This window comes from Stenella coeruleoalba, assembly GCF_951394435.1.
Source record: "Stenella coeruleoalba genome assembly, chromosome: 8".
NCBI lineage: Eukaryota > Metazoa > Chordata > Mammalia > Artiodactyla > Delphinidae > Stenella > Stenella coeruleoalba.
The window spans coordinates 82,238,925-82,265,243 of record NC_137154.1 but is presented as its reverse complement, the minus strand read 5'-3'; the positions used below and the strand labels follow the sequence as shown (position 1 = coordinate 82,265,243).

General features: G+C 37.5%; 2 protein-coding genes across 2 annotated transcripts in view; one reads left to right on the top strand and one right to left on the bottom strand.

Moving 5' to 3' along the window:
• Positions 1–23,151, bottom strand: part of AASDHPPT (aminoadipate-semialdehyde dehydrogenase-phosphopantetheinyl transferase) — a 31,817-nt gene extending 8,666 nt beyond the window's left edge. Inside the window, exons 1-4 of the mRNA XM_079930357.1 lie at positions 22,934–23,151; positions 20,726–20,951; positions 9,359–9,480; positions 8,577–8,738 (exon numbers count right to left, since the gene is read on the bottom strand). Coding sequence (XP_079786483.1) covers positions 8,577–8,738; positions 9,359–9,480; positions 20,726–20,951; positions 22,934–23,116 — 693 coding nt within the window. The 5' untranslated portion in view covers positions 23,117–23,151. The remainder of the gene's footprint in view (positions 1–8,576; positions 8,739–9,358; positions 9,481–20,725; positions 20,952–22,933) is intronic.
• Positions 23,152–23,275: 124 nt separating this feature from the next.
• The window catches only part of KBTBD3 (kelch repeat and BTB domain containing 3), a 50,443-nt gene continuing 47,399 nt past the window's right edge, over positions 23,276–26,319 (top strand). Inside the window, exon 1 of the mRNA XM_079930356.1 lies at positions 23,276–23,508. The gene's annotated coding sequence lies outside the window, so the exon portion shown is untranslated. The remainder of the gene's footprint in view (positions 23,509–26,319) is intronic.

Below are 26,319 nucleotides of genomic sequence, written 5' to 3'. Positions count from 1 at the left end.
TATTATGTTGAGGAAAGTTCCCTCTATGCCTACTTTCTGCAGGGTTTTTATCATCAATGGGTGCTGAATTTTGTCGAAAGCTTTCTCTGCATCTATTGAGATGACCATATGGTTTTCCTTCAATTTGTTAATATGGTGTATCACATTGATTGATTTGCATATATAGAAGAATCCTTGCATTCCTGGAATAAACCCCAACTGATCATGGTGTATGATCCTCTTAAGGTGCTGCTGGATTCTGTTTGCCAGTATTTTGTTGAGGATTTTTGCATCTATGATCATCAGTGATATTGGCCTGTAGTTTTCTTTCTTTGTGACATCCTTGTCTGGTTTAGGTATCAGGGTGATGGTGGCCTTGTAGAATGAGTTTGGGAGTGTTCCTCCCTCTGCTGTATTTTGGAAGAGTTTGAGAAGGATAGGTGTTAGCTCTTCTCTAAATGTTTGATAGAATTTGCCTGTGAAGCCATCTGGTCCTGGGCTTTTGTTTGTTGGAAGATTTTTAATCACAGTTTCAATTTCAGTGCTTGTGATTGGTCTGTTCATATTTTCCATTTCTTCCTGATTCAGTGTTGGCAGGTTGTGCATTTCTAAGAATGTCCATTTCTTCCAGGTTGTCCATTTTATTGGCATAGAGTTGCTTGTGGTAATCCTTCATGATCTTTTGTATTTCTGCAGTGTCAGTTGTTACTTCTCCTTTTCATTTCTAATTCTATTGATTTGGGTCTTCTCCCTTTTTTTCTTGATGAGTCTGGCTAATGGTTTATCAATTTTGTTTATCTTCTCAAAGAACCAGCTTTTAGTTTTATTGATCTTTGCTATCGTTTCCTTCATTTCTTTTTCATTTATATCTGATCTGATCTTTGTGATTTCTTTCCTTCTGCTAACATTGGGATTTTTTTGTTCTTCTTTCTCTAATTGCTTTAGGTGCAAGGTTAGGTTGTTTATTCGAGATGTTTCCTGTTTCTTAAGGTAGGATTGTATTGCTATAAACTTCCCTCTCAGAAATGCTTTTGCTGCATCCCATAGGTTTTGGGTAGTTGTGTCTCCATTGTCATTTGTTTCTAGGTATTTTTTTAATTTCCTCTTTGATTTCAGTGATCACTTCGTTATTAAGTAGTGTTTTGTGTAGCCTCCATGTGTTTGTATTTTTTACAGCTCTTTTCCTGTAATTTATATCTAGTCTCAGAGCACTGTGGTCGGAAAAGATACTTGATACAATTTCAATTTTCTTAAATTTACCAACATTTGATTTGTGACCCAAGATATGATCTATCCTGGAGAATGTTCCATGAGCACTTGAGAAAAATGTGTATTCTGTTGTTTTTGGATGGAATGTCCTATAAGTATCAATTAAATCCATCTTGTTTAATGTATCATTTAAAGCTTGTGGTTTCCTTATTTATTTTCATTTTGGATGATCTGTCCATTGGTGAAAGTGGGGTGTTAAAATCCCCTACTATGAATGTGTTACTGTCAATTTCCCCTTTTATGGCTGTTAGTATTTGCCTTAGGTATTGTGGTGCTCCTATGTTGGGTGCATAAATATTTACAATTGTTATATCTTCTTCTTGGATCGATCCCTTGATCATTATGTAGTGTCCTTCTTTGCGTCTTCTATTAGTCTTTATGTTCAAGTCTATTTTGTCTGATATGAGTATTGCTACTCCAGCTTTCTTTTGATTTCCATTTGCATAGAATATCTTTTTCCATCCCCTCACTTTCAGTCTGTATGTATCTCTAGGTCTGAAGTGGGTCTCTTGTAGACAGCATATATATGGGTCTTGTTTTTGTATCCATTCAGCCAGTCTGTGTCTTTTGGTGGGAGCATTTAATCCATTTACATTTAAGGTAATTATCGATATGTATGTTCCTATTCCCATTTTCTTAATTGTTTTGGGTTTGTTATTGTAGATCTTTTCCTTCTCTTGTGTTTCTTGCCTAGAGAAGGTCCTTTAGCATTTGTTGTAAAGCTGGTTTGGTGGTGCTCAACTCTCTCAGCTTTTGCTTGTCTGTAAAGGTGTTAATTTCTCCATTATATCTGAATGAGATCCTTGCTGGGTAGAGTAATCTTGGCTGCAGGTTTTTCTCCTTCATCACTTTAAATATGTCCTGCCAGTCCCTTCTGGCTTGCAGAGTTTCTGCTGAAAGATCAGCTGTTAACGTTATGGGGATTCCCTTGTGTGTTATTTGTTGTTTTTCCCTTGCTGCTTTTAATATGTCTTCTTTGTATTTAATTTTTGACAGTTTGATTAATGTGTCTTGGTGTGTTTCTCCTTGGATTTACCCTGTATGGGACTCTCTGTGCTTCCTGGACTTAACTATTTCCTTTCCCATATTAGGGAAGTTTTCAACTATAATCTCTTCAAATATTTTTTCAGTCCCTTTCTTTTTCTCTTCTTCTTCTGGAACCCCTATAATTCGAACGTTGGTGCGTTTAATGTTGTCCCAGAGGTCTCTGAGACTGTCCTCAGTTCTTTTCATTCTTTTTCTTTATTCTGCTCTGCAGTAGTTATTTCCACTATTTTATCTTCCAGGTCACTTATCCGTTCTTCTGCCTCAGTTATTCTGCTATTGATCCCTTCTAGAGTATTTTTAATTTCATTTATTGTGTTGGTCATCGTTGCTTGTTTCATCTTTAATTCTTCTATGTCCTTGTTAAATGTTTCTTGCATTTTCTCTATTCTATTTCCAAGATTTTGGATCATCTTTACTATCATTATTCTGAATTATTTGTAAGGTAGACTGGCTATTTCCTCTTCATTTGTTAGGTCTGGTGGGCTTTTATCTTGCTCCTTCATCTGCCGTGTGTTTTTCTGTTTTCTCATTTTGCTTATCTTACTGTGTTTGGGGTCTCCTTTTTGCAGGCTGCAGGTTCGTAGTTCCCATTGTTTTTGGTGTCTGTCCCCAGTGGCTAAGGTTGGTTCAGTGGGTTGTGTAGGCTTCCTGGTGGAGGGGACTTGTGCCTGTGTTCTGGTGGATGAGGCTGGATCTTGTCTTTCTGGTGGGCAGGTCCACAGCTGGCAGCATGTTTTGGGGTGTTTGTGGACTTATTATGATTTTAGTCAGCCTCTCTGCTAATGGGTGGGGCTGCGTTCCTGTCCTGCTAGTTGTCTGGCATAGGGTTTCCAGCACTGTAGCTTTCTGGTCATTGAGTGAAGCTGGGTGTTGGTGTTGAGATGGAGATCCCTGGGAGATTTTCGCCGTTTGATATTACGTGGAGCTGGGAGATCTCTTGTGGACCAGTGTCCTGAAGTTGGCTCTTCCACCTCAGAGGCACAGCACTGACTCCTGGCTGCAGCACCGAGAGCCTTTCATCCACACGGCTCTTTTATGAGAAGAAATTCTGCAGAATCATTTCAGAAACTGAGGGAGGAAAGTGAATGAAGACAAAAAAGACCCTTTTCCTGCAATCCCTGGCCTCCTGGTATGAAGACACTAGGGCAACATTCAATATTTCTACTTTTTAAAGCACTTCCTTTCAAAAGCAAAGAATTTCTGTTTCATCTAATTTCATCATTTGAAACTTTTTGTTGGTAAATTTAACTTTCCTAAGAGAAACCAGTTACGAAAATTGAGAGCCTATGAAATCATGAGATTCCTCTTGGCATAAGAATTCATATTTCTTCTAGAGTATTAAGTTTCCAGGTGTGAGATACAATACTCAGGTAAGTGGAAAATCCTTTGGAGGATTTGTTGTAATAAATAATGGATTCTTGATGATGTCCACGCTAGCATTTTAGGTCTACAACAGATACAATGCTAAGTAAGATACTGCCCCTGCCTTCAGGGAGCCCTGGGAAAGTAAAGCAAGTAGAGAAGTACAAAGATTATGAGGCAAAATGTGGTATGTTGTAAGAAAGAAAAAAAAAGCTTGGTCTTAAATGAAATAAAGAAAAGGCTCCTGAAATGGATTTAAATTGTTCAAAGAGAAGGCAAGGTGGAGATTGCGGCAGGGTGGATGGGTGGGTGGTGGTGAGAACACAGAAGAATTGAAACAAATATAAATACAAGAGGGTTGGAGATATTTAAAGAATATCAGATAGCAGGTTGTGATTTGGCTGCAATGTGGAGTGTATATAGGGAAACGACGGCCAAAAATGAAGAAGGATGAAGCAAAATAATGGAAGAGGAACCCAGTTAGGAGGCTACTGCATTAGTCTAAGTTGGATGTAAACAGTGCCCACACTAAGCGTTTTCAGAGGGGAGCATGTCACTGTTAATTAGAGGGTTTGGTATAACAAGGGGAGGAGGAGGGGAACTTAAAATGGGTCTGGGCTTTCTTAATCCTGGATGACTGGATGGTGGTACCATCAAAAAAAGTAAAGTTAGAAAAAGAAAATAACTTGAAGGGCAATTATTATTTTGACTTATCTGCAGAATTTGTGGTGTCTGTGTAGTGTTCAAGGAGAAGTACATAGCAGTGAGAAATAGGAGTCTGAAGAGTGAAAGAAACTGAGTTAAAGGTTTGGTAGTCATACGCAGAAAGGTAGTGTGCTTGAAACTGCTAATTGTGAGAGTGGATTCATGAAAACAGTAGATGCCTGGGAAAATGTCTATAATTAGAAGGTAGCAATGAAATGCACTTCTTAAATATAAGAGTTTTAGGGTTCAGTCTGTTGTCTTCTTTTCTATATACTTCTAGATGGTTTCACAGACTACCTTCCACTAACAGCTCTCGTTTAATGACAAGCCTATTCTTTCCTTAAAGCTCTCAGCTTCTATTTCATAGCTAAACTCTCATGTTGAATGTTATTCAAAACACTAAGCAGATTTTTTAAAAAATACTCATTTGCTTTATAATTTTCATTTCATATTCTTCTTTTGAGTCTCCAAGTAAATAAACACTCCTTTTTCTCCCAGGATGCAGAATTTTACCATATGTCCTATGATGGCACTGTCCTTTAGTTCTGCTTAAATGAGGATAGTATCCTTAGCCTTCTGCACCATTAATTTGTGTGCCAATAGATACCACATATCCACACGTGCAGTCTAGACCCTATTTCTGGTATCCTGCAGGCATTCTTTTAATGCTGCCTGCAGGAACAGGGCTATTTTTTCCACTTAGCTTATCAATTCTCACACTAGGAAGAGAATCTATGAGTCTGAAGTAGTTCAGTTATTCACTGGCTATATGCATTAATTAATGAAAACTACAGTCTCTGACATGTACTATTTCTAGGTATTTGTCCCACCTCCAACCCAGGTAACAGTACTTTCTAAAATACCTTTAAAGGTACTTTCTAAAATACCCTGTGTGCTTACATTTAGTCATCAAATACGTATTTCTCCCATCTCCAACCCAGGTAACAGTACTTTCTAAAATACCTTTAAAGGTACTTTCTAAAATACCCTGTGTGCTTACATTTAGTCATCAAATACTTATGGAGAAAAAACCAAGCCATGGGGCTAATCATGTTTGGCTATGACTGTTTCAAGAAGTTGTGTCTACACAGTACAGAAAGGAGAGAAGAGCAAGATGGCTACAAAGTTGTCCTGTGCAGAGGTTTCATTTGGAGTTACCCATGAAAAGTAGGGAAGGGTTGAAACTTCTTCCTACCTTGTTTTCAGTTTACTAAAGCAGCTGGACTCTACAGAGTAGGAACAGAAGGCAACTTATTCTCTCTCACCATTTCCCTTTAAACAAGTTCTGACAATTCATTTTTCTGTTTCCCTGGATGAAATCTTGATCAGATCTCATAAATGACATTTCTGGTCATTCTCAGTATCGAATTTTCTCTGAAAAATGTTTGATCCAAATTAAATTTTATTCTAATTTCATAAGAAATTCTTCCTCCCACTATCCTAGCTCAAACCTAATTCAGGGTTGGAAGTCTCCAATAGGGAAAGGAAGTGATTTCCTCTCTTCCTAACTGCAGATGCTCCCTCATTCACTATGCTGCCACCTCTAGTTCTTCTAGTGTGGGTGAATTTAGTGTGTATGAGTGAGAAAGGAAAAGACTGAATAAAAGGGAGGAAAGGACAGTGAAGATCATTCACGCCACGGTTGTACACTGAAATCATAGCCCTTCCTCAGCTGCATACCTAAAGACTGGTTCTTTATCTTGTGGGGGTACTTGGAGATGCCCAGACAGGAACCTCCCGTCTGTTTCTTGACTCTAGGTATGCCTCCCCTGGCTCTACGTTCATCATTCTCCCCTCAAACCCTGGCTTCTGGCTATCCATACCACCAGATTCATTCTGTTAAGTTCACTCTCCCCTTCCAGGCCTGTTTATAGTATAAAAATAATCCACACTTAAATATATGCATCTAACATATATTATTTTTATATTTTTCTAACTGGTACACTGAATGGGTAAAACACCCAGGTACATTCAGTAAAGAATTTAATTTTTCTTCCATAGATGTCTTCAAATATGCCCTGCTGGATCTCCCTTCCCACCTTCTGAACAAGCCCTTAGACAAACCCCATAGCTCTTCAGTCACTTTCAGCTTAAAAAAAAAATCCCATTTCAATTCTTAGAACACATTCTTCTCCTTGGCCTCACCTTGCTCTTCTGCTCTGGTTTCCTTAAGGTAAGGTGGCAGAGAGGAAAGGGATGGAGGAAACAGGCAAAGTAATGATCAATGATGTTGTAATCTAGTTTTTAGAACTCTGGGTCATATCAAGTATCCAAATGCTGGCTTAGTGAGCATCTGAGGAATTTTCAGAGAACTACTTCCAGTTCCTTTGTCCCGTACCACTGCCTGGAACTAGCAGTGCATTTAACGGCTGACTTCTTGTAATTCTTACCCTCATCAATTAATACACAGTAGAATGCACAATGCCTCTTTTTGGAATTCCTCTTGGGTAGGGTCCTTTCAAGACACTTCAGGCCCATTTTCCACAGCATCTATTTTGGTCCACAGGAACTCAGACATCTTTGACACCCAAAACGTTTAAGCACAGCTGGCCCAATCACTGACTCTTCCCTCCTCACCCTGCTACTAGGCCTACTCCATCTGGCACCACAAAGGATTTCCCCATGAATGAAATGGCTGACGTTTGCCCCTTTCAGTATGAATTATTTTTTTAAACAAATGTATTAAAAAATACAGTATCCTAATATAATATAATTTACTTTTTAATTCATAGAATCCCTACCTTACATGGTATGTTAGCAGTTTTGACACAACTCTCTTTCTCAAGATACTTTCTGCCCTTGGATCCTCCTAACAGTACTTTCGTATTTTACTTCTTACCATTTTGGTCATTCTTTCTTATTCTCCTCCCCACTCCACCTTTAAAAAGTATTCTCAGGACTCTGTCCTTGGTCTTTCTCAATTCTACCTTAGGTAATCTCATTGCCGCAACTGTAAATCCCATGGCTTCAACTACCATCCACGTGTTAATGATTATGATTTTTTTCCCTTTAGCCCAGCCTTTCATTCTATTTGCCTGCTTGACAACTTCACTTAGATGTTTTTATGGTATCTCAAACTTAAATCCCACTTGTTCTCTAGTATTCAGTATCTCAACAGATGGTCATATAAGTCACAGAATTGATCATGACATCTTTATCACCTCACTTCCTTAACCTCCATATACCATCATAGACGGAACATGGTTTTAAAATACAATTCTGATCTTACCACTCTCTATTTAAACCTTGTTAAATTCCCTTGAGAAAATTAGTAAACACCTTCTATTTTATCCATTCATCATGAATTCTTTATTCTGGATACTGACTTTCTCTGTACACAATTCTGATGACTATGGGAACAACCACATTATAATACAATCCATTTGCTGGGCTCTGGACACTTGATACAAGTTGTAACACACTTCCTTGGCTACAATGATTGGTCAAGAGATAAGCACCTAACACCCAACCTAAGCCTTTCTCCAGGGCTTATAGGGCTTGAACAGAAAGGGAGTTCACCAATCTCTTAGGGTTTTTAAACTACAAACTGTTACACATAAGAGTGGTAGGCAGTCATGTTTCCTGCCACACAGACCAGATAAAGTTAAGAAAGCTGGTGTACAGAATGAGAAATGTGGGTGGGAGAAAACTAAAGCCAGGAAGGCAAAAGTAAAAGATAAAATGAGTTCTGAGTTTTCCAGTCCCTAATTCTAGCCAATTCTGAAACCTGGTTATATGAATTACTCTAGTAACCTACAATAATGTCTTTTTGGCTAAAATGAATTTGTGTTAGGTTTTTCTCACTAGCAACCAAGAATTCCTAGTGACAAAAACCAAATAAAGAAAGAGACCAAAATATTAACCAACCCATAATGCCCTACATGATATCATCAGCCTAACATAGCATCTCTCTCAAATCCCCTCAACACAGTACACTGGTAAAATGGCATCCTTTAGTTGTTCATACACACAAAGCTGTTTTATTCCAGGGCCTCTTTTCCCCTCTCTTTTACTTAATGCAATATGACTTATCTTTCAAGTATCAGCTTAAATGTTATTGTGCTCAGAGTATCCCTGACTTTACCTTCAGAGCACACAGACTGGATTCCAAATGTGTCTAGTTTCAATGACTAGCCTCCCCAAGTTAAGCGTATGCTCACATGCACAAAATAAGAAAATGCTTATAGTTATAGCAATTATGATAAATCTCTTACCTCAAATGCCCATTCTTTTTCTTCTTCCCCATCCAGAAACAAACGTGTTTCTTTATAAACTTGGCCTATATCCAGGTTTAATGGGGATATATCAAATTCAAGCCGCTGCAATTCAAATCCTAATCCAACACCTATTGCTTTTATGAAGCTTTCTTTCAGTGCCTAAGATACAGACAGACATTTTCTCTTAGAGCTTTAGTAAATTGTTCATAAAATCTACTGTCCCCAAAACATATGGATTTTTAATTCTTTACTACTTTACAGCTATAAGCTATTTATTTTTACCCTTATAGTAGCATGGAAACAAACCAGTTGTGAGAACTTAAGACAAATCATTTAAGCTTCCTTTGCCTCCATTCCCTCATGTATAACATGTAATAATAGTAGTACCTTACTAGTGGGGTTGTTATGATAATTAACTAACTTATGAAGGGCTTACAATAATGTTTTCTGGCACATAATAAATATTATATGTTAAATAAGGTCTCATGTGTATGAGATCCTTTAAGACAGAAAACCTTATTTATAAATACTGATAAACTGTCTTGTTTTTAGCTTTAAGAGTATCTTCTAGTTGAGCATTAAATATATGTTAAATTTTCTTAAATGTCATTAGAATATAATGATGTGTACATAAAAATCATGAAGTTCCCAAGTAATGACTTATTTACTTCAAACACTGTATGAACTACAGGTTTACCACAGGACTTTTGCTCCTGTTTTTAGCAAAGATAATGGAATCAACACAGGGGCTTACTCTCAAAACTAGAAAGAAATTATACCCAATTCCTATAAAACATATCCAGCTGAGTCCATTCATCCTTAAAGCTTCTGATTGTTTCCCATTCTTTGTTGGTAAACTTTCTTTTCATAATATGAAAAAATTCTGGAATTGAACCACGACCTGTCAATTGAGGAAACAGAGAATTACCAAAATTATTAGACAGCGCATAAAAGAAAACTATAGTCCAACTTTACTTTTGAATACAGTCACAATAACCCTAAACAAAATATCAGCAAATCAAAATAAGCTGAGAGAAGGGTAGCTTAATAGAACAGTGAAATTCTGTGAATTATTAAATAATTAAGGAGAAAAAAACATATGGTTCTATATAGATGCTCACCAAAAATTTGATAAAATTTAGCAGCCAAGCTATTATAAATCTTAAATAACTAGGGGAAATTTCCTATATATGAGAGAATATCAGAAATCCAAAACAAGTACTCTTAAAATAGAGCAATAGTATGCTGGGGTTTAAAATTTTGCTTTGCCATTTCACAGGAAAATCAGGGAACAATTTCTTTACTATAATTTTGGGGGAACTGGTAGAAAGCTAAGGAGTGTTCTTTTATCCTAAGTTATTAACATGACTGGAAAGTTAATATACACTTACTTCCTTCACAATAACTGTTTTTAAACATGTTTTCTAATATGACTTTTCCAAACAAAAACAGATTTTAATTTCTGTTCTATTGGCTCATTTTTTAAAAAATCTCAAGTATATCCTTAGCTCCACTGTTCCATAGACAATAAAATTTTACATAGCATCCTAAAAATGAATAGAACTCAAAGGATCTGACTCCCAGAACTAAGACACAAATTAAAATATATGGTATGTCTTTCATATATTTTTTCAAAATATTATAATTATGTGTTTGTCTATCTTTACTACTAAACAGAAACCTTCTACCATCATTCATTTACTTATTGTACAAGTATGTAGAATGTGTACAAATACTATACCAATATGAATTGACCTAATGGTTAAAAACAAATCAGTCATGGTTCTTAGCCTCACACAATTACAGCCTAATTGGTCAATCAGAAAGTCTGGCAACAAGGTAGGTGAATCACAAATGTTTACTATATGGATAAATGTACATTAACTATTATGTGGTAAATTACTCCTAAATGCTCTATTGCCCTGTATCCTTAGTTCATGATTGCATTACTTCCAGTAAGCCTCTTGAAAGTAGTCCCTCTGCAGATTCTGTTAACATAGCTTGTCTACTCCGCAACTCCCATTTCTAAAATACTCAACTCCAAAATCTGACATTCCCAACTGGCTGCAACCATAGCATGTCTGGAAAGAAGAAATATGTCAATTCCCCTACTTAATGCTTTACTGGCATTTAACAACTAACTAACCCCATGAGAATTCAACATTTAGAACGACAACTATATCATTCACTCTAAAAATACCCAAGTGCTCGATGCCAGGAATATCATGATAATCAAAACAGACATGGGTCCTTATGTTCATAGAGAGTTTAAAGTTTCTCCTACAGTAACCAAGTACCTTTTCCATAGTTACCTCAAGGGTAGAAAATATTAAAAACGAGCTCTCCCACAAAATCGTCTACAATTCCCCCACTATCCCTACTTCAAAATGGTCAAAACAGTCTCCTCTTGTTTACCTAGGAAATATTTCTAATGACATTCCAGTGATATGTGGTTCTTCACTTCACTTCTTCACTTCCTTGTTTGTTTTCAACACTCATTTAATTAATCTGTCTACTCTTTAGTCCTCTACTATTCGTAAGAAAGATAACTTTACAATCCATTTTTATTAATCGACTAATGTTTATTGTTTGTATCTGTTCATATTAATGTTAAAAGGCTATTATTTCCTAAAAGCCCTGCAAAGCTGTAAAGTCATTTCACGCAACAGCACTGAAATATTAAACTGGGACCTTAGGAGTTCCAGGGCAGGGCAGGAGATTCTTACCCTTTTGGGTCTATGAACCCCCTTTGATAGTCTGGTGCTTATTCCTCAAGCCCCTTAAATAAAGACTGTCTTATTAAAATGCAATGCATCACTAGTACATACTGGCTTGACAGATAAAACACTAAAGAAAGTAAAGAAAGCAAGCTTGCAAAAGTTATAAAAGTAAACCTGGAGATTTTAAACACTGGGAGCACTATACCTACATAAATTGTAAACTGTTTCCTCTTGAATAGATTCGGGTACAAATAGTGTAAATAAGAACAATGAGAAGAACAGCTACCTTGGATTTTGGAAGACAGCATTATATATTTTGAGTGGAATTGTAGTTTTAACAGAATACTATCCAAAAAGCCTAAAATTTAAAAAGATATGCCTGTTGTCATCTATAGTGTCATTATGTTCGTTGGTTTCTTCAAGTTATAATTCCATAAACTTCAAGAAACCCCCTGATTTTTACATAAATATGATGGGGCAATCGAAGAAAAAATTTAAATATTCACACTAATAAAAAAAAAACTCATTTAACATAAAAAGCAATCTAGCACAACCACTGGAAAAGAATCGTAACTGATCATGTACAGCTTAAAAATATCCGATATGAGTGTGTTTTCATATACTTTTGAGAGCATCATATCCCACAAAATAAGAGATTGACAGCAACAGAAAAAGATGACTTTGTAAATATTCAGCCAAAGACAACAGCGCCACATTGTGGCATTATGGTGAAAATACACAGTGAATGAGTACTCTGTTAAGGACTTAGTTTATCTAGGAAATTGGAATTAAAAAAAAATCAGTAGGAAATACCAGAATAGTACGTTTGCCCCTCAAACTAGCTGAGACAGCACAATTATTAGACACATAAGTTGGCAAAGCCTCCTAATAATACCAACACATATTCATGTCTATTACAATATTTGATTTAATAGACATATAAGAACTTAAGTTAAAAAAAGATAAAGATAAAATAACTGAGAAACTTACATAGAACCACTAACCAGGTTTAGAAAAGCCAGATCCCTCATCTTATAGCTTAATCTTTAGGGAAAGCAGCACTAGATATTAACTAAGTGTTCTGCAATGATCAACTAACCAAGGTCACAGAGCAACTAGAAAGTTTATTAAACAGAGTAGTAACCTACAACAAAATAATTTATAGAGTTGAGCCTTGAACAAGGCGGGTTTGAACTGTGAGGGTCCATGTCTTCCAAAACTCATGCCCACACAGAAACTAAAAATGTGACCTTATTTGGAAATACAGTCTTTGCAGGTGCAATCAAATTAGGATGGATTAAGGTGGGTCCTATATCCAATGACTGGTGTCCTTATAAGGAGAAACATTTAGACACGAAGAGAGAATACAGGGAAAAAGGCAACATAACAATGAAGGTAGAAAGTAAACTGATATAGCTACAACTCAAGGAATGCCAAAGATTGCCAGGACACTAGGAAGAAGCAAAGAAGAATTCTTTCCTGGAATCTACAGAGGTAACATGGCCCTGTCAACACTTTGACTTCTGGCCTTCAGAACTGTCAGAGAATAAATTTCTGTTTTTTTAAGACACCAAGTTTTTGGTACTTTGTTAGGAGCCCTAGGAAACTAATACATTCATGCACACAATTTAATTCATTTATACAGACACACTCATATACTCTTAGCTTTAGTGTTATACCCCTGGAGTCAAATGTTCAAATCCTGGCTCTAACATTTCTTTACTATTATTTATTTAACTTCACTATGGCTGTTTCTTAAGCTATAAAATAGGGAAAAAGAGCTGGATAGTTTAAGAAATAAACATATAAAGGGCCTGGAGCTATTAAGTACCAAATAAATGTTAGCTCTAAGGCTATTGTGGTAGTTGTTTTATATATATATCCTCTTTTGTGAAATGTTTTATCAAGTCTTTGTCCATTCATTACGTAAGTCTTTCTTTTTTTAATGTATTTTTTTTTTTTTTTTTTGCGGTACGTGGGCCTCTCACTGTTGTGGCTTCTCCCGTTGCTGAGCACAGGCTCCGGACGCGCAGGCTCGGCAGCCTTGGCTCACGGGCCCAGCCGCTCCACGGCATGTGGGATCTTCCCGGACCGGGGCACGAACCCGTGTCCCCTCCATCGGCAGGCGGACTCTCAACCACTGCGCCACCAGGGAAGCCCTAATGTATTTTTTAAAAATTAATTTATTATTTATTTTTGGCTGTGTTGGGTCTTCGTTGCTACGTGCTGGCTTTCTCTAGTTGATGTGCCCGGGCTTCTCATTGCAGTGGCTTCTCTTGTTGCGGAGCACGGGCTTCAGTAGTTGTGGCATGTGGGCTCTAGAGCACAGGCTCGGTAGTTGTGGCGCACGGGCTTAGTTGCTCCGTGGCATGTGGGATCTTCCTGGACCAGGGCTCGAACCCATGTCCCCTGCATTGGCAGGCGGATTTTTAACCACTGTGCCCATTAGGTAAGTCTTAAGTGACTTTTCTATCAATACTTACAAGTATTTTAAATATTAACAATATTAACCTCTGTCTGTCTTATTTGCCCCAGTTTGCGAGAAGAGATTTAATATAAAATCAATTACATATGCTAACTTTGCCCGTTCTTCTTATCTTTGTAAGTTTAAAAGGCATCCTTCTTTCAGAAATCTGGCCAAATATACAATTCTATTGTGTTCTAGTAATTGTTATTAAAATTTAATTCTAATTAATTCTGTTGTACACTGTGTAACAAGGATCTAATGGCTTTCAGACAATTTTACTCATGAAAAAAAAAGTTGATGGGTTACAATCTTTCTTTTTGTTGGCTCTATAAATTACATCTAATATAGTGTTTCCCAAACGCTAATAGGTCTAACAATCACCTGAGAAATTGTCTGAATATAGAATCCTTGGTTGTATCTAAGAAATTCTAGTTGAAGAGGTCTGGGAGGGTTTCAATGAACCTGCATTTTTTTCAAGGAACCTGCATTTTTAACAGGCATCCTGGCTGATTTTAATATCCTGGCCACCATTTCAGAAACATCATTCTATACATATAACAGTAATAACTATCACAACCACCTTAGAGCTAACATTTACTTATTAAGTACTTAATAATTCCAGGCACTTTACATGTTTATTCCCAATCTAGCCAATGCTAGTGGTGGTATGACTGTTGAGCCATCAGTATGTAAAACATATACACACAAGTTTTAGGGGAATTAAAGATTTAAATGTTAAAAAAAAAAAGTGCAATTTTAGAACAAAATCTAGGAGACTCTATAACCTACAGTTGGAGTAAATCTTTTACCAACTTATTTTTTTTTTAAATGAGACAGAGTTCAGAATTTATCAAGGAAAAGTTAGATATATTAATTAAATAAAAGACAAAATTCATATGGCAAAAAATACAACCAAATTCAAAAGATAAACAAATAATAGAGTGGGAAAATAGTTGTAACAGATTTGGTCAATGAAGTGTCAATATCCATAATACATAAAGAGCTTTTATACATGGATTAGAAAAGATTAATAAGTAGTTCACAGAAGAGCAAATTCAAGTAGCTAACAAGCTACCCTAGTGATTAGTGTAATGCACCATTTAATAAATAATCTTTAACCGCTGAATTGAAATATTATGTATAAATACTGGGCACTAACCTTTAACCCTCCTAGCTGTCTATTCTTTTGCTAACACCACACTCTTTTGTTTACAATGCCTAATATAAAAAATTGTTAAGGCAAGTTCCCTCTCACTAAACTTCGTATACTCTTCTTAGATATCAGTTCCTTCACAAAAACTTTAAATTCATTTAACCCAGTTCCATGGAATTTTTCAGATTTTGTACTTGCAAATCCTTAAACAGGTATCAATAAAATCTAGTATTGAGAGGTCATATATTATAGAATGCAGTGTCTAAAAATATAGGCTTTGAGGTATGGGTTCAAATCCATGATATGCTACTTTTCAGCTTGGTTGCCTTGGGCAAATGTCTTAACCTACTCCATAAAATAACAATAACTTATAACTTAGGCTTAAGAGGGTGAAATAAGATAATGCATAGAAGGCATTTAACACAGAGAAGTTGTTCAATAAATACTAGTTCTATGTTGTGATCCCACTCAAATCCTCTGCACAGTGGAAAAGACCCATCCTGTAACTTGGAAAGGGGGAAAACTACCTGCCAGTAAAGACCTGGTTTTCCAGCAAGTTCAGAGCACAAAGAGAAGTGTGACTTATTTAAGCTGCTTGCTGGCTGTAAATCTCCAAGTTAAAAAAAAACAAAAAACAAAAAACAACATTTTGCACATCCTGCAAAATGCAGATCCAAAAAGAATGTAGATCAGCTTAGAATGTAGATCACAAACAATAGTGGAATACAGATCTTCCTTGACTTACGATAAGGTTACGTCCTGATAAACGCATTACTAAGTTGAAAATAGTTTAGGTCAAAAATGCATTTAATACCCCTAACCTATGGAACATCACAGCTTAGGCTAGCTTACTTTAAATGTGCTCAGAGCACTTACATTAGCCTACAGGTGGGCAAAATCATCTAACACAAAGACTATTTTATAATAAAGTGTTGAATACCTCATGAAATGTACTGAATACTGTACTGAAAGTGAAAAACAGAATGGTTGTACTAGTTGTTTTACCCTCGTGATTGTGTGGCTGACTGGGAGCTATGGCTCACTGCTGCTGCCCAGCATTATGAGTATGGAATGGCATATGGCTAGCACAGGAAAATGTCAAAATTCAAAATTCAAAGTATGGCTTCTACTGAATTGCTTTTAAACCATCATAAAGTTGAAAAATTTTAAGTTGGACACTATAGACTGTAGCAGCAACAAAGTTGGAAACCGAATCTGATGGATGCAAATGCAGGAGAGAAGAAGCTAGGGAGATAAATGCAGGGTGAGGAAGAAGACTCGAAGGAAGAACTATTTTAAATCACAACTCACTGATGAGAACAGTTTATATTCCAACTAGAATCTGATATGAATATCATTTTTCACTGTAGTTGCATAACCACTTTTTAATTTTTCAACAAATTTTAGGAATATTTTGTGTGAAACTGAGAACTCCTATTATTTGTACATTCAATAAATATTTACTGAGCACCTGCTATGTGCTAGACATGCTGCTAAGTACTAGGTATACTGTGGCAAAAACAAAACAAGCATAGCTCCTGAACTTATTTAATGAAGGAGAACAGATAATAATCAAATAGCTAAGTTATAATTACAAATGAGAAAGGCCATGAAGGAAAACAAGATCAGGTGGTCAGGAAAGTCCTTTCTGAGGAGGTACTGGTACTGGCTACTTCTCATCCTTCATGTCTAAGGTACTCACGAAAGAGTGGGGAGAAGAACAGGCAGAGCGATCAGCTTTTCTGAAATGACCTGAACAGGAAAAAGTCTACTACATTCAAGGTAATAAAAGATGAGTATGGACAGAAAATAGTGAGCAGAGAGCAGCTAAAAATGCAAATGGAGAGATAAATGAGAATAAGACGATAAAATCATGTTAAAGGGACTGAATTTTATTATGAACCAACCTAAAAGTTTTAAGAAAATTGCTTTAAGGAAATTTTTAAAGACCACTCTAACTCTGTACCAAGAATGTACTGAGAGAGAACAGAAGTGAAGAGGGGGAACCAAACAGGAAGCTATTAAAATAGTGCTATAAATAGTATGGTGGAAAGAGACAACAAATAGGCTCTACCATAGCTACCATATAATATCACCACTTACTTTATACTTACTGTACGTAATTTACATAACAACTGTTCAAGAGGAGTAGTTCTATGATACAGTCATTTCAAAGTTATTAAATTAGTATTAAATCTCAAAATATTGAGTCATTTTGTCCTGCCAATTAATATCCAGCAAAGTTTATAACAAAAATGTGAACTTGAAAGTATAAACCTGTGGGGAAAAATATTTTCAGTCTTTTCCCAAATTTTAATAATTTTTATACTGTATCTCTTATCTTGCCTTGTAAACATGGGAACCAAACTGAACAATTCATACTTTTATACTTTATACAATCCTTACTTTTATACTTCTAACTGCAAAAGCCTTTAGTGGTAGATAAAAATTAGAAAATGAAGGAAAAACAACCAATATTTCTCAATTGGGTACAGCAAATTATAAAGATGACCCACAAAACACCTCACCCCACTCCTGACCACAGGGTTGGGATTGTATTGCACTGGCAATTTACCTATACTAGGGCCCCCAATATCTTATAATCCCTCTTCTCTGGATATCCATTAAACAATTATTTACTGAGTGCCAAGTATGCACCAGTTACTTCTGTATAAGTTTCCTCTCTCCATTAAGTAGAGAATAACGTGGTGGTTACAATAGGGTCCTTCTAGCATCTGGCTAGAAGGGAGAAACCCAAAACTTCTTACATCCATCAATATATTCTCTCCTGCCCTGCCATAGCAGCAATGGGAGAACTGGGAGATGGCGGGAAATGATCTGCACCTAGCAGAAATGTCTAATGTGATAAGGAAAGACTCCACAAGTTCCTACATGATGTTGACCTGCAGACAAAATGGGAGTAATAGAACTGAGTCTTACAATATACTCACGATGCCCCCAAAGTCTAACTCCATCTTGAGAGTTGATAATCTAATAACAATGCCCGAAACAAAGTACAATACTTCCCTTGCTCCTATACTGTTTTACCCTCCACCATTTAGCAACTCTTGGAAACTTTCCCTGCTCAATTTCCTCACTTACTCTGATAAGCAGAGCATTTCAAATGAATCGCCAGTGAAGTAAACCAGTGTCTACTTTCCTGAGAAATGATGCTGTGTCCATTAATCTTTCAGACACTAGTGACACAGTAACAATACTAATGGCAACTGGAAAACAGCTCTTCCCCAATGCATTACTGGATATATCAATAGCTTTTTGGCAATGAAAGAGCCAAATAGGAAAAGGCCTGGATACTGTGATTAGTTAAACAAGAGCAATGAAAAAAGATGGTGGATAAAAAAAGTCTAATAAAATATAATTAACAGAATCTTCACTTTTTGCTCAATTACCTTCCTATCATTTATTAAGTTTCAATTAGTACTTACTTGTTTATCTGGTATTGACCATAAGCCAACATTGCCCATTAAGCCAACTGTAATTAAATCTGTGTCTCACAGGCATAATTTCTAAGCAGATATCAACCTGATGAGCCAACCATTACTGTGTAATTGTACTGACTGCATTCTAAGGAGCAATGGTCTCTCCAATAATTTCTGATTTTTAGGGAAAGGTCACATAAGGACCACAGAAAGCTATGAAGTTTATGGGCTCATTTGTATGCTCACTCTGAATCCTCTGTAACAGTGGTTCGTTGATAAGGTTCACAATAAGCCTTCTATGACCCTGCAAAAAACCAGATCCTCTCTCAGAAAAATGTACCTGTGCATACAAAATGTAGCAAACAATTTCAGGAGGTTAAAAAAAAAATGACTTGATGCTTATCCAGGGTCAAGAACCCCTGCTATCATTAGTATAGCCTCCTTCTGAACAAAGTTAAGAATAGAGGTTTAATAGATTTATGAGCAGGTCAGAGAAAAAGCTGTTGGTGGGAAAATTCAAAGCAAAGACACTGACAATAAAGATGAGAGAGGAGATTCACAGCAATACCCTGAGGCCTAACTACTGCAGCACAAAGTGCTTATTCATTCATTTGACAAATATTTATTGCACATTATTTTGAACTAGGTAGGGTGCCAGACGTGATAGCAGATATAGCTACTATCAGAAGTAGCTAACATAGTTCCTGCTCTCATACAGCTTGTAAGGACCAGTGGGAAGAAAATCAACATCCTGAAAAATAATTATAAAATGAAATATATAATTGGAATGAAGGAAATATACTTTATGAGAGCCTAGAACAAAAGAACCTGGCTTAGATTGAAGGTCCACAAAGGCTTCCCTAAAGTAAGACTAAAGTGAAAGCTAACCAGTAAATAAGTTACCTATGCAGAAATGGGGGTGGGGGTAAAGTTATTACAAATATTCCAGTCCAAGGGAAACATAAGCAAAGATCCTGTGGTAGACACAGTGTGGAGATTAGGGAACTGCACTATGAAATTAGGAAAATGTTGGTTCTCTTATTTTAACAGCTTTCTTCTTATCCTGTTACTTATCTTCTGATAAAAATGATAGTATGCTGTGTCCCACCCACCCCATAATATACGTAAGGCACTTAGGAAAATGCCATGGCACACAGTAAGTGCACACTAATGTTAGTGATGATGAAAGTTATAGAGTAGTTGAGAGAACTTGTGTTCTAGTAAAATTACCTAGGTATAGTCAACACCACAATAAATGTTAGCAGTTCCTACAGCCACCAATTACAAATTTCTAAGGCAAAATATAAACAACTTAAAATATTTTAATAATTGCTTGCTCTTCATTTCCATTTATATAAATGTGCTACAAAGAGCTATATTTAGATACAGTACAAATACATGTTATCTCTACTTAAGGACTACAATATACTTTACCACTGAGATTATTCTTTTTTAAACAAACCAACAACTAATTGGTTAATTCTGGGAAAGACTTAAATGAAACCAAGTTCTTACAATACATATAATTACTATTTTTTTAATAGAATGATACTCAAAATTGACTCCCTGTTGAGTTCAATTTGATTGAACATCTACTACTTAAATAAAAAATATTGAGCTATGGAAAAACTGTTCTTTAGAAAATTTAACAGTCTTTGAGAATAGTTTCAAATTTAGTCTTACTTAACAAGCTGAGGTATAATTCAAAAAGAAAACCTTTGTTTTCACTTTGCCTCTAGGCAAAGTATTATACGAATCCCCAGTAACGAAGAATCTATCTTTTATGTAGAAGTCTGTTAACATTCAAGAAAATATATAGTAAACAAAGGATGTTGGGGCCCTCAAGCCAACAGCCACCCCCAACTGTGCACCCTGAGGGGATTCAGGATGGAGAAAAGCAGGATACTGGCCCTAGACAGTTAAGGTGCATATCAAAGGAATAATTTCAGTAAGCCCAAACTCTTGCATCTTCTCATACATAGAAAAGTGCTAAATTCATTAATGAAATGTTTGGTTTTCTTTAATTAACAGTAATCTTTTTATGTTCTGACTACCGGGTTTTTGTTGCAAAAAACTCCTATATATCCTGGTTCCTCCCTTATCTCTTTGGAGCAGTCTCTCAGAGCTATTTGAGAGGCTGCTTCCCAGACTTGAGTCCTCAGAAAGTCTGCAGAATAATTCTCAAGTTTTGGGTTGTGCATTTTTTTCAGTCGACAATACCCTGCTCTCTCAGATATACTACCCTTGAGTACGAGCACATTTTTCCTAAACTTAAATATCTACATCTCCTTGTCTGATATTATTCAACAGGTAAGAACTAAGAGAAAACACTTAATAACTCTTGTACTACAAAAACGCAACATTACCTGGAAAACTAGTCTTCATTATATCAATTCCAACTTGTAGCTCAGACTCCGCAGCAAGTACAGCATAGTCTCCTTGATGAGAGATGTTAAAGTTGAAATTGGGGTAAGGATTCAATGAGTCTTTCGCAAGGATTGGTTTTCCTTTTGCAGTTCTTTGCAAACGAATATTATTCCAAGGTATATTCAATTTCTCTGCAACTAATTTCCTCATCATCAGACGACCAGCCTGTTAATAAAACATTTGTTAAGTATTGATGTCTGTACTAAAGATTTAGGTAACACTGCCTATAACATACAAAGTCTATTTTTGTGGTTTCTAAAATATTCATTTCTTAAAGTTTTTAAAAAGTACCTAAGTATTAAATACCTGCTTTAAGATTTAAGAAATGCTTATGAAGACAGACAACTTAAAGTCCCTCTTTAGCAATTCCCTCCCTCCCCTTAACAAGTAACCAACCAATGTTATCAAGTATTCATCCCTTCAGTCTTTTCTCTAAGTACCCAAAATATGTTCATTTGCTTTTACTATCTATCCATTTATATGAAATCCTACTATATGTACTATTCTACCATGTATAATCTTTTAAATTTCTAAGTGTTGGGGATTATTTTATGTTTGTATATAACCATCTGGCCTGTGCATTTCATACTATCAAGGTACCACAACTTGACTATCCCCTATTGTTGGATATTTTAGGCTGGCTCTAGTTTTACTATTATAAAAAAAATTCCCCATTGAGCAACCTTGTTGTACTTACATCTCTGTGCATATGTGCATGTATTTCTAGATCATATATACTTATCACTGGGCTCAACAATTAGCAATGCATGACCTATCTTTTTTCACATATACCCCATCCACTCTCTCCCTCCATTAATTATTAAGAAAGAAATGGGGCTTCCCTGGTGGCACAGTGGTTGAGAATCTACCTGCCAACGCAGAGGACACGGGTTCGAGCCCTGGTCTGGGAAGATCCCACAAGCCACAGAGTAACTAAGCCTGTGTGCCACAAATACTGAGCCAGCGCTTTAGAGCCCACGAGCCACTACTACTGAACCCACGTGCCACAACTACTGAAGCCCGCGCACCTAGAGCCTGTGCTCTGCACCAACAGAAGCCACTGCAATGAGAAGCCCGCACACGGCAATGAAGAGTAGCCCCCCCACCCCACCCCCCGCCGCAACTAGAGAAAGCCCGTGTGCAGCAACGAAGACCCAACGCGGCCAAAAAGAAATAAATTAAATAAATTTTAAAAATATATGTATATTTTAAAAAAGAAATGACTAAAATCACACAAAAATACCTAAGGGTATAACAAGGGATATAATATTTTGAAAAATCTTCCAAGTTTTTTTCCCTTCAGTTCTAAACAATGACTTTTAAATACTGCACGAGTTTGAATTTGACAATTTCTTACAAATTACAGAAAGTATAAAAATATTCACCAATATGCCTTCAAAAATCAATCAGCCCATATTTCAAAAGAAAAAGTGCTTTGACAGAGGAACATTTTCAAGGTAACAGTCTTTGATGGTAATTAGAAGCTGTTTCAAACTGCGCTATATACACAGAAGTTGTTTTGAAACCCGTTTCCATTTGTTGCTAAAAATACGTAAGTAAAATAAACAATTATATCTAAAGTACTGTTTCCCAAGCTATTTAGTCAGAAAGGTATGCCTAGGACTGCATCCTTGCTTGACTTAAGTTTCCCTGGTAAAAGGAGGCTGGACTCTTCCAGTTCCACGGCGTGCAAGGCTAAAGTAAGTCATAACTGTCAATATTTCTTAGGGCCTATCACGTGCAGAAGAATGGTAGGATACTTAACAGGCTAAGAATGTGCTATGGGCCCAAGCAAGGAAAAATAAATTTTGATAACTTAAAAATAAGAAAAAAAAACATTGTGGGTAAAAAGAACTACTTTGTAGGCCTTCTCAACACCTATTTTAGGGTTTAGCACGATCTCTATTTTCAATTACAACGGGGGAGGGGCTAATATTTACAGCGGACGAGGCCTCCGAGGAGACTACAAAGACGGTGGAGACCAGGCCGCGCGCACACACGGTAGAGTCAGCAGCACCTACCACTCTCGCCCTGGGGCGGCCACAAACTGGCGCCGACGCTAGCGTGGGAGGGGGGAGTCTCTACAGCCCGGCCCACCATCCCCAACATCTGCTTCCTCGGCCCTCAATACGAAAGACCTGTAGTACCAAAGCTGCCTTAGCGTCGCGTGCAAAGACGAACTGGCCAATGCGCTCCTTCTCCTCGGGCTGGATCGATCGCACCGCGAGCAGCCATTCGGCTCGGCTCGGCAGCCAAGCGCCACAGGAAAAGGCCCAGCGCACGCCCTCCATTGCTGGCACCAAGCAGAATCGCTTAGCGGGGAAAACCATACACTGAAAACCTCACCGCCACCTCGGGCTTGATGGCGCGGACGCTAAAAGTGCCCCACCCACTTCCTCCCGGCGCTCGGGCGGAGGGGGCGGAGCGTCGCGCTACGTCAACTGCACGTTGCTCACCGAGAGCCCTCACTTCCACGCCGCCTACTCTGCCACCTCCTCCCTCGGGAGCGGAAGTGGAGACCCTCCTCTGCGCTTTGCGGCAACGCGTGACCGTCACGTGGGGCGGGGCTTCGGAGGCGAGCGAAGGGAGGGACAAAGGCCAAGAGCGTATAGAACGCCACTCACACTTGGAGAAGAGATAACGGGACAGAGGTGCAAGCCAATCGCAATCAGGCCTGTGGAGGCAGAGACTGGGGTGGAGACTTCGGAGACTGCAGTTCCAGGTGGGTGATTTCTGAGCTGTGAGAGAGGAGTGGGATGGTAGCGTCTTATTCCTGGAGACCAGGATCGGCCCCTATTATCCACAGAGAAGAGAATTTTCTTGGCTTAGGCTACCAGTGCCGCTCCTTCGTGTTCCAGGGCGGGAGAGGTTTCTGTGGCAGGAAGGGGACTGCATGGTGCCCCCAAGAGTTGTGTTTCCCGCGGCCCTGAGTTGCCTTCCTCCCCTGTCCCCTTAGGCCGAAACTCATCTAGACACTCCAACCCTAGCAGCCCTCCCTGAAACCTGCCTTCTAAGGCTGGGGCAAAGACTCTGCATTGCCTCCAGTGTAGGGCGCGGACCCTGCCTGAATCCAAGGCTGCTACCAAGCAGCTAACTGTGTTGAGGCCATAAAGTGACCCAGGTGCGGTTTTTGTGGCTGCCAAGCCTGGGCCAGAGCCCTAGGGAGAAAACTGAGGATTCTGTTGTTGAGGCACCGGTGGGTGGTCCCATTGTTATCAGAGGTCTTTGCTCTGAAAGCAACAGAACCAAGTTGCATAATTTCAGGAGCCCTTCATAATTAACTCTGTGCCTTTGCTCAGTTATTTGCTTGTGATCAAAGATCCTTGCGGTTTTGGTCCAGGGAAAAGTTGATCTGTGTAGATGAATTTAAATGCCTAACTTTGTGGTAGATTAAATGCGACACTGGGATTCAGCCGACTCCCTTCTTCCTTTGGCTGCCAGGGAATGTCAACTAAAAGCCAGCAGTAGTAATTAACAGTTACTTGCGGCTTATTTCCATCCTCTTTAAGATAGGTTTTATTCTGTTTTCATCTATATTTGTTTCTGTTAACTTTTCGTGATATCATCATTCCCCTCCAATCATTTGCAAGTAAATGAGATCTTGAACATACACAAACACAAATCCTCAAAGGGCTGTAAAATGAAGTACTGGCTTCATACATCAGTTTAGCTAATACTATGTGTCAGGTGCTATATCTGCTTACAATCTGGCAAAGAAGATAAGACATGTACAAAAAGCTACAGTAAGAGAAAATGTAAAGATATGTAAAGTATAAAGTACTGTTACCCATACCAGCAATGATTTTAAGTCATTTGTCCACTTTTAACTTTATGTATCTAAGCACCATATTAACACTTTTCCATTCTTGTCTTTTTGAACTGACTATTACAATTTTGGTATATTTACTTTTCTATTTCTAAAAACACTTCTATGTCCATTATATCCCATGCTCGTCTATGCAGTAATTTTTACCGTTGGAGAAACAGATGAGAAAGAGAATTTGTGGAATTATTTAAACTCAGGTTTAGGAACGTATGGTCCACTCTTTTACCTTTCAGCTAAGCTTTGTGTATTCAATCTATAGAGCCTAATAAATGTAGGTAATGTAGTGGTTTTTTGTACTTGTTTTCTCAGAATGTTCTCTTCTCCTCCCATCAGCACATTCCTTGTTCCTCTTTGTCATTCAGGACTCAGCTCAAATGTCATACGAAAGAGAATGTCTCCACAGACACGTATAAAAAGCTCACTCTTCCCACTCCCTATCCCCCAGCCCTGAGCCTAGTACCCTAGTGGACACTCTTTATAGGTTTGTTTAATCCCCTTCCCTATCTACTTTTTAAATTCTTACTTGTCCATCAGGGCTTAGCTCAAGCCTTACTTTTCCTAAAGGCCTACTACAGAGTACTTAAAAAATATATATATATTGTCTATATAATTAATTTGGCAATTAATCTAGTACTGCCTTATTGGCCTGAATTATTTATATGTGTGTTATCTTGCAAATTAGAATGTAACTGCCCGAGGGGAAGTTCATGTGTACCTTGCCTTTTACAAATAGTATACTTCAGCAAATGTTTTTGATGAACTTTTAGAATAGATTTTACTCTTCATGAACTAATACTGATATTTATATTCTGTCTACTTCATTCCCTTTTTTCTTAAGGCAGTATAAAGTGTGCAGTTAATAGCTTGCCTAACTATATTCAGTAAACCCAAAAATGTATTATAGTATTTTTTATTGCATTGGTTAGGGGGAAAAAGGACTAAAGTGATAGCTCAGCAAGCTTGTAGTAGTCATCTTACCAGATCCTGATCTGTGGCTTCTTAGGATTCTGAGAGACTTGTGTTCCAGTTTCAGTTCTATCACCAATTATCTATGTGACTTTGGGTAAATCACATAACCTCTCCCAGGTATCAGTTTCAATGGAAAAGCATCAAATGAGATCATCTCTAAGATTTGGTGATTTTTTTAGGTAATGTTCATTAGCTTTTTATTCTATTGCAAAACCTTGATTTCCCCTTTTCCTTTAATTCCTGTATCTGTTCTATCGCAAAGTTTTATTGGTTCTACTACTAAAATAGAGCTAAAATCTATTTCCCTCCATCTCCAGTCTCTAGTCTAAACCACCATATTTCTCACCTGAAATACTGATTAGTTTTCTATCTTGCTCAAGAAAGGGAAACATTCTCTTGCTATGTCTGTCCTCCATGCCATAAGCACTCCTGAAACAACCTGTCTTCAGAGCTAAGTCTAGAGGTCCATGCTCTTAATCACAGTGCTATAGGCCTCCTTAATTAGACTGAGAAGGAGATAAGAAACTTGAAAAGTGTTGTGGCACAGAAAAGAATGGGGAACTAGTTAACAGTGTGAATACTTCTGAGAGGTTAATAAGATGAGGGGAGTGAAGTTAGCATTTGACTACAAGATGGTAGTGTGGTGACATTGATATGAGCAATTTTATTTATTTTATTTTCATTTTTCTTTGATTATTTTATTCATTTATTTTATTGAAGTATAGTTGATTTATAAAG